At 34.7% G+C, this 9,329-nt stretch overlaps 1 protein-coding gene across 1 annotated transcript in view; it reads right to left on the bottom strand.

Annotated features, from left to right (window-relative positions):
• Positions 1–265: 265 nt before the first annotated feature.
• Positions 266–9,329, bottom strand: part of GRIK1 (glutamate ionotropic receptor kainate type subunit 1) — a 414,222-nt gene continuing 405,158 nt past the window's right edge. The window contains 2 exon segments of the mRNA XM_079100525.1: positions 266–781; positions 1,190–1,276. Coding sequence (XP_078956651.1) covers positions 626–781; positions 1,190–1,276 — 243 coding nt within the window. The 3' untranslated portion in view covers positions 266–625.

Genomic DNA, 9,329 nt, shown 5'->3' with positions numbered 1-9,329 from the left:
CTTTTATGGTATACTCACTAATGTTTTGAATGCTATTGAAACTATATTAAAGTAGATTTTAGAACACAAGGATGAATGGTTTCACTTTACTACATGTAATAACTATGGACTTTGTCGAATCTAAAAATAATTATCTTTAAATTCAGCCAAGAATGACCGTTCATTTAAACAGGGAACAAATTCTTCAAAACAGTGAACTTGACAGCTGACCACACAACCAGACACTGTAAATGGAGCAAGTAATCGGGAAGGAAGCATGGTTCAAACTTGTTTTGAAAAAACAAAACAAAACAAAAACCTTGTTTTATTATTGTTTAGAAAGCACACACAGCAATTTATTGGGGCAAAAGAGAAAATGCAAAATAAGTGCGCATACAAATTTATTTCAAAAGAACTGGTGTTACTTCCACATTATTTATGTGAGTTTTCTTTTAAATTATGCATTTCTTATATCTATATCCATAATCAGTTATGGATTATACATATCTGATTCTATCCATTGTCAGAGTTATGGATATAGATATATGGAAACACATCTCACACTCAGCAAAAATCCTTCTCAAAAATGTGCAGCAGGCATATCCTTTTCCTTCCCAAAAATGTTCCTAAAGTGTTTTTTCCTGGATCACGCCACTGTCTCTTTTCTCTGAGTCCGTCTCTGATGACAAGTAAGGATACTTGTGAAAGAGGATTTCCCCTTAGTTCTTGACTTTTTCTTTAGTTTTTTCTGATTCTTGAGTGAGATGCCCAGTTCTTCCATGATGGCATTGAAAGAGAGACACTGGAGAACAGGAAATAAAATAAAGCATCAGTTTAATGGAGCTCCTTTCCATGCTGCATCAACCTGTCTCTTCCCTGTGGCTTCATGAACACAAAATACTAGTCTTAAGGCAACCCTGCCACAACAGGTCCATTCCCATCACCTCCTCCTCCACCCACTGGCCACCCGTCTTTGCTACTTAAGGAAACTGAGGCAGCAAGTTAGCTGGGCAAATCTTACAGCTCCATTCACAAATGCAGCAGTATAAAAACTACCCAGTTAGAGAAAACTCAAGGCTTTCAACTTACCTTTGCTGAGACACCAAAAGAGAGTTAAATTAAGGCAATTTCCCCCATTGAGATGATCCAAACATGATAGGTTTATCAAGGCATACGGACACTTCAGTAATGCTATAGAAAATGAACAAACCTTCTCTACACCAAGGCTTTGTTTTTTTCTCCCATGAAACCTTACTTTGTTCCTAAAATAAAATCTAAGTCTTGATGACTTTCCTTTCTGATAAAAAAAAGAAAAAAAAAAAACAATTTTAAATTGTATATTTTCTAAAAAAAAAAAAAAAAAAAAAAAAAGAAAGAAAACAAAAGAAAAAGAAAAAACAGATTCTGGCAGCAGCAATGATGCAGCTGTGGTTGAAATGGAAAATAAGGTGGTATTGAACTGCACAGCGAAAATGATGGCATAATACAAAAGAAAATGGAATTATGATTATAAAATGTTATACATATGCAGATGATATATAGCTATATCAAGATATGTATTTCCATTGCAATTACACCATATGTAGGCACATGAACAGTATATAAAGGGTCCAATAAAACATAATTTGCTTTCATTTCTTCTAGCCAAGATAAGATCTTTGATAAATTTCTGCTTAAATTTCTTTAAAGTGGTTTTCTTTTTGATGAGGTTGCTCTTAAAACATCATCTAGTGAGATAAGCCTGCACAGGACAAAGATGGCATGGTTACACTTACACAATGTATATAAAATAGTTGAGCTCAAGGAAACAGAAAGAATGGTTTTGGTCAGGGTCTGGGGGACAGGGACATGGGGCCAGCCCCTGTTCAGTGGAGATAGTTTTAGCTATGCAAAAGGAGTAAGTTGCAGGCATCTGCTGTGCAACTTGTGCCTATAGTTAACAGCACTCTATTGTACACTTAGAGGATGCTAAGAAGGTAGATCTCAAGTTATAACAAGAAAATCTGAAAATCAAAGTTTTTGATGGACATGACGGAAGGGAAATATCACTTCTTTATCAATATCTCACAACATGTAGCTGGTGACAGTCAGATGACAACATGCCAGCGGATAATTTCTCTAGGCTGCAAGTGCCTTATTAGAAGAAACTAGCATCCCATTTGCAAAGTTCTGAATGTCTGATGTGGTCCTTGAATATCACCATGCTCAATTTTATTTTTGAAGTGTATGCTCAATTTTGTCTAAAAAGAACTTGTTGGAGCTTAGATAAGTAGTAGTTTTTCTACTCAATTTAAAAATCAGATGTATAAATTTAGGTTTCAGGCATTGACCTCTTAAAAACTAGCTCTTTGCGTAAGTCTTTTTGTCTGTTTTAAGCATGTGTTTATAGGATTTGAACTTCATTTTCATTTTCCTATGGAAATGGTACTGAGAAATGAAAATTCAGGTTGTGCATGTTAATTTTCTTTCAAATTGTAAGTTATGACTCTAGCAAATCGAGAGAGTTGTCACCTTACATAAGAAAAAAATCACCAGAAATATTTTCTATTAATTATATTTCAGAAATGGCATAGCAGACATATTGCAAATTAAATATATTGATTTTTTTAACATTGTGCCATGTAAACTTTATGTGTTGCTACCAAGATCAAATGTGTATTTTAAAGTGTCATTGTGATAGATAGTGTTGTATTAGAGTTTTGCAAACTTTGCTGAGAAATTTATTTTAATGGAAGGATAAATTTGTGGGGGAGCATAGGACATTTTTCTTTTTAGGAAGAAGAAAAAGAAAAAAATACCAGGAAATTTACAAACATTATTACAAATATACCACACAGTGACCTTGTGAAGAAGTTAGAAGAGGAGATATTTATATTATATATTATATATATTCTTTATAAATTGGATATATTTAGTATTTTACCAGAGATGAAAAGTCTGCATTTGAACTCTGTCCAACTGGACTGCCCCAAACCAATGAATCTCACTGGAAATCATCTACAGATTTATTCTTAATTCTTCTTCTTTTTAAATTATCATACGTGATTTGTGAATTGTTTTCCCATAAAATATTTGCTTAAAATTGCAATCTTTCTGTTTTATTTCATTTCTCAGGTATTTGAATGTAGACATTTTTATTTGACATCAAAACAACCAAAATGAATCTCCAAGTGTGGCTTGCACTTGAGACAAGGAGGAAAGGATTGAGACCTCTCTTCCCTATTTTAGGAGAGAGGTGGTCATAGATCTTACTCTGACAATATGTTTCAATTAAGTTAAAAAGAAAATTCTCCCCCATATTTAAGACTGCCTTAAAACACAATAAACATGTTTATTCTTTTGATTAGAGTATTTATTTCTTGCTTCTAGTGTGAGAATGAATAGAATTATAGTTTTATAGGTAGTCTGATTTCTCTGACTTTGGTCAAAAACAATGATTTCTCTTTGATTCTTACTTTGTCTCTAACTGTCAAAAAGAAAATGGCAAGATGGTGGGGCTGACCTTTCTGATTCTAAGATTTTGCTGTAGTCACAAGGAAAGATGACCTTTAAGGTCCCTGCCAGTCTGAGCTCAAATAAACCATATACTCTTGTATCTATAGGAAATGAAATGGTGAAGGTCATTTCTCAACCAGAGTGGCATCTCTCAAGGTGACATGGAAGGGGCTCGTATTCATTAATTACTCTGCCTTTTATAATCTTAGAATTAAAGATATGTATAGCATATAAAGATTGAGTTTCTGAATCAGAATCAAAATTGCTGTAGCTTTCTAGAGCTTCTATTTTTGGGCTTGGGTTTTTATAAACTTCCTCATATTTAGAGTCATAGAAACATTATTTTTAAATATGATGGGTTTAAATTTCTAGACTCTAATTTTATCAGAAATCATCAAACATAAGGACATTTAGCTATAGCTGCCTTACTTTAGAATTAGAGTGGTTAGATGTAGAATTTCCTAGTAGTATTATCTGGGGTTTTGCTGCCTGGAAATGCCCCCCAGTACCCTGGTCCTAGGTCCTGCTATTTGTCTCTTTTGGATGGTATGCACATTTTAATGGATCTATATGTGGCCATTAATTAAAACTTGTTATGGGCTCCTAGCATCAGAATGCTGGATTTAAACTTTAGCTCTATTGCATAGTAACTGGGTTATACTAAGTAAGGTGTTTATTTTCTCTTTGACCCAATTTCCTTACCTATAAAATGGGAAAATAGTAGAATCTTTTTCACAGAACTATTATGAAAATCCAACAAGCCAATATATATGACACGTTGTCCAATGCCTGGCACATTGTAAGTTTGCTTTAAAATAAAATTTTATCACCACAATTGAAAATATTTTAACTCTAGAGCACTCAAAGACTTTTTTGGGGGGCATTGTGTGGACATAATGAAAAAGTTGATGCTTCTTTAATTTGAACCATTGTTTGCCTTTCTATTCAACTGTCCCTTTGGGTTGTTTCTAACAGTGTTTTAGTTAAAACAGATCCTATACACACTGAGATTATAAATTATCGATGCTTATTATCACTTGTTTTTTCTAATCCATAGCATGTTTCAGTATTTATATTATTATCAATGTCATTATGACTTAATCTTCATGAAGAATAGGTACTCAGACATGAAAAGGATGTGAAAATCAACTACAGTCCCCTGCCATTTAAAAAACTCACATGCATGTGCTTGCGAACTCATTCATAGAAAGTGTCTATGGTGAGAAGTCTGAAAAAATCCACTTGCAAATTAATTTATAGCAATATAATATGATATTGCCATTTATGTTGCTCCTGACACTTTTCAAAGATGAAGTAGTGTGTTTGTGTGTGTGTGTCTGTGTACATGAGATCTTTCTCTGTATATGTAAATAGAGAGAGAGAGAGAGCGCTCTTAGAGGTAAGGAAACTGAGGGACAGAAATTAGTCTAGCTGAGACTGCAACAGAAACTTCCTCTAAAACTGCAGCTCTCCTGGATCAGCTCTCGTGTCATATATACTGGCTTGTTGGATTTTCATAATAGTTCTGTGAAAAAGATTCTATTATTTTCCCATTTTATAGGTAAGGAAATTGGGTCAAAGAGAAAATAAACACCTTACTTAGTATAACCCAGTTACTATGCAATAGAGCTAAAGTTTAAATGCCAGCATTCTGATGCTAGGGGCCCATTACAAGTTTTGAAAAGAGAAAGATTTGCTTGTGTGTTTCGGTTTTGCAGAATGACTTTTTTCTTTTGTTTCCTGAGTGCCTGGGTGGTCCCTCATGAGTCACTTTCCTTCTCTTCTCCTGTCTTTTGGTTTCCTTTACCTTCCCTTTTGGTACATCACTTTTCACAACTGCTGACTTCATGATACCTCCTTTGGATCAACTCCCAGTATTTGGATTCTTGGTGCTAGTGTGAGCCTGAATATAAATTATATCATTTCTCCTTAACCTTTATCCTTCTTTTACAAATGTTGCCTGGAAGGGGTGGGAGGTACCAACAATGTTGTTTTTATTTTGCTCCTAAAATACACTGCCTTAGAAGGAAATGGCCCAGGGAAAGGGTATATTTTCTAAGTGATAGGAAATGTTCCATTTTAGAATTGATTCAAGTTTGCTGCATTCAAGGAATTAGATCATTTGGGCTTGGATTCATACTGGTTGCAAACCTGACATTCGATTGTGTATGCCAGATTGACTTTTCATTGTAAATTTAGTATCTGTACATTAATTGGTACATATAAATGAACATTTAGAAGAACTAACATTTTGTTCCAGCAAATTATTTTTTTTGGAGTCCTGTCCTAGCCAATAATATAATATATATTTTATATGTTGTCTAGTTTTCCACTTAAATTATTAGATTCCTTATTAAAAGACACATGAAATACTCTGTAAATACTTTGTTTGCAAACTTTCACATTACACATGGTAGAAAAGGATGTTGGTAATATTATTGCCATTTTACAGACATAAAATCTGTCATTGTATATGTAGACCTGCTATAGCTTAAAAGCAAACTGAGACTTGAAGTCTTTTTGTAGAGATCATTTTCAGTAAAATACAGCATATCAAGGGGATAGATTTCTGAGAAATAATGGGACTATTAATACTTTTATTATTATTATTATTATTTTCTTGACCCAGTCAAACTACTACTGTCATAGTTCCATGGAAGCAGTGTGGATGGATTTTTTTTTTTTTTTAAATACAAAGGACTAAGCATTTACATCCTTAATATATATTTTTTAATCCTTAGGCAGAAAACATGTTAAGGAACAGGGTCAGAAGAATACTAGTTATGTGTTTTTTACCTTGAGACTTTGGAAAGTTGGAGATTTCTTGGCACTATTGTATATGTACTATCTTTTTGTGAGGTTCTTGCATTCCAGAACTGAGGATTTGGGCACTATTTGTTCTGGTTTTATCCATTTTGAGTTCATTCTGAATGCACAGGACATCGTTCATGTACCCATCCTTGGGATTTTTGAAAAGTGGATCAGAGAGGTTGAATGTTGATCACTGCATTAGTTTCCAGAATAGTGGTTCTTGATCTGTGCCTGAGATAGAATGTTGGGAATCTATTCTCATCTCCTGGATCTACACTGAGAATCTGGGGACGGAAAAAATCGAGACACTGCAATGTAACTGCATAGAGTGATCACCAATGCTTATGCCTACCTGTGGCCCCAGAATCCCTCTTTGTCCAGTCAATTTCCCTGCACTGTTGATGCTTTAAACTGGCTCCTGAAAGCCCAAGTCTTCTCATTCTTTGTGTCATGTAGACTCCATTAGCTTTTTTCCCCTAGCTCCTTTAACATCCTATGTTGCCACCTCTGTGTCCTTTCTTTTCCCTTGTTCCTTCTTTGCTCACAGCCCTGGAACCTAGTGCCAACATCCTTACCTTCTCAGATCCTTCAAAAAAGCCTCTCTCTCTCTGCAGGAATGTATTTCCTAGAATTCCTGTTCTCCTATCTGAGTTCTCAAACCATAAAAATTTACCTCTGGATAATCTGATGACATAATATACAGAAAGATCTCTTTTCTGGCTTATCTTTTTTAAAGGTTGCATTTAGGAAACTTATTCTTCCTTTAAAATAGATATTGTGAAATGACATGAATGATTCACATGAATATTTTTTTTTTTTAAAAACAGATTTAAAGAAATCTTGCACATAGGATGACTTCCCAGGATTCTGAAACCCATACTTCTTTTGGCTAGGGGTATGTAAGTTCATTCTCTTCTAACATTGGGAATAATTTCATGGAAGCCTTTGAGAAGTGGGGTTAACATTGAGGCAATATAACAGTTTGATATTAATCCATGTACTTCTGAATCTTAATCTTTCTTTTCCCTTTAAATATTGTAGCAAAAGCTTTTATATGTATTGCCCTCAGGGTATCAATGCTATAGAAAGAGAAAAAAAAAAGTCAAATTTGCAGCTTTGAACTCTCAAGTAGATTTCTATGGATCTATAGAAGACAGTGAAGTCTTTGAACCTATTAATTACAATAGCCAGGTGTTTGAAAGAAGGAAAAAGCAGATACTTTGAATTATAAAATTTTGATATTAAATGTCCAACCAAAGGTCTTTAGGATCCAGCATATATGGTTGAAGATGGTATGTGAAGATAAAATTGTTTTGTGTTTGCAGTCAAGGAGGAAAGTGCAACCAGATGATGGAAGAATTTTGGCCTAACTACTTTGAATACCAGAGAAAAGCCCCTCACCTGCCATTTGGGGCCTGCAGGGCTCAAACTCCCATGGAATGGGATCATACAAACAGCCTGAGAACACAGAAAAATTGTGTCCCCTTTATGTCATACATTTTCAGAACTGGCAGTCACTCAAGCAAAGAAATGTCATCAGGGTCTGTCACCAGGCAGGCCCAAGTCTTCCATGGCTTCTGAAGGGCACTGAAGAGCAGCTGAAACTTTTCCTTGGCTTTTGCTGATTATAGATAACACTTTTTGAATTAGAACAACTGATTTATTCAATGAAACATCTGGATCCTGAAATTGAAAGCTGTGTTTTTCAAGATTTTGTCTGTGCTACAAATTTGCCAAGATAACTGAACTCAACAGCTAAACGCTTGACTCATCTCTAAGTTGCAAGCAGTTCATATGAAAACTCTGATGGCCTGATCGTGGTGAGAAAGAAAGGGGCAAAATAATGGAAATAAATGCAGGCTGCTATTTTCCTTGGGTCTATGACAGAAATGCTTTAAGTTTCTTTTTCAAAATGCAGATTTACTGTGTGCCTCAGCTTCATGTATTTCTCCTTCATGAATTGTATATAGTAAGTTCTATAGCTTCAGATAGTTCCCTATGAAGGTGTCTCATTGTTGTTCTTCATGTTGTGTGTTTTGGCCTACTCCACAGGGTCACTGAAATACAAAACTGGTTCATTTCTGCTGCCACCACTGTTTGTAATGATTTGCTCGTGACTGAAGGGATGCGAACCCTTTATTCCTTGATTCTGCGTTGGCCAGTTTGGGCCACTTTTCTCTCTATCTAACATGTGGCCTTTCTATCTTGAAGTACTGGCAGTGAAAATTAATTCTGCTCATCACAATAAGAATTTAGTATACAAGAGAAATACACAACCATATTAAAATGAACAAGCCAAAAAACTTTAAAAAAAAAAATTCTCTGCTTCTGTTATTTTATTTCCTTCCCATTTTCTACTAAATTAAAAAAAATGTTATGATTGGAAGAAAACTTCAAATGTAATCTCTTCATCCTGTAGATGAGGAAACCAAGATTGAGGGAAGTAAAATGATTTGCCCAAAGACACAAAACCCTGTAGCAGTGTAGGGAACTGAATTTCCTTGGCTTTTAATTTCCAAGTCACCAATCTTTTGGGCCACATGCATTTTTAAGAGTTTGTTCTACATCATGTACAACCAGAAGAATGAGAAGTTATATTCCATTTATGCATGATGTGTCAAAATCCATTCTATTGTCATGAATAACTAATTAGAACAAATAAAAAAAGAATTAGTTCTATTAAAACAGTCAATTTAAATGTTGGAAAAGTTATTTCTAAATGGATGGTAAGTTCTCCTTGGCTTCTCTGATAATTAATAAATGTTTGGGTTTCTAGCAAAGGAAATCCTTTTTGCAAGATTACAAAAATAACCTAGACTTCTGCGCATCACTAAGTAAGTTGATCGGACTACAGACGAAATGCAGCTGAAGACACAAATAGCTGAAAATGGGCCAAATTTGGGTTGATTACTTCTGAACAGCCCTTTCTCCGTTCTTGTGGTTGGTAAAGACTGAATGATCAGGGAAGCCTTTTTTTTGGAAGCTGAAAAGCTGAATATTTGAATATTTTAAGTCCGAGAATGCCATTTGGTTGAAAAATTGGG

The sequence above is a fragment of the Sciurus vulgaris genome, assembly GCF_902686455.1.
Source record: "Sciurus vulgaris genome assembly, chromosome: 10".
NCBI lineage: Eukaryota > Metazoa > Chordata > Mammalia > Rodentia > Sciuridae > Sciurus > Sciurus vulgaris.
This window is presented reverse-complemented; position numbering and strand designations above follow the sequence as displayed.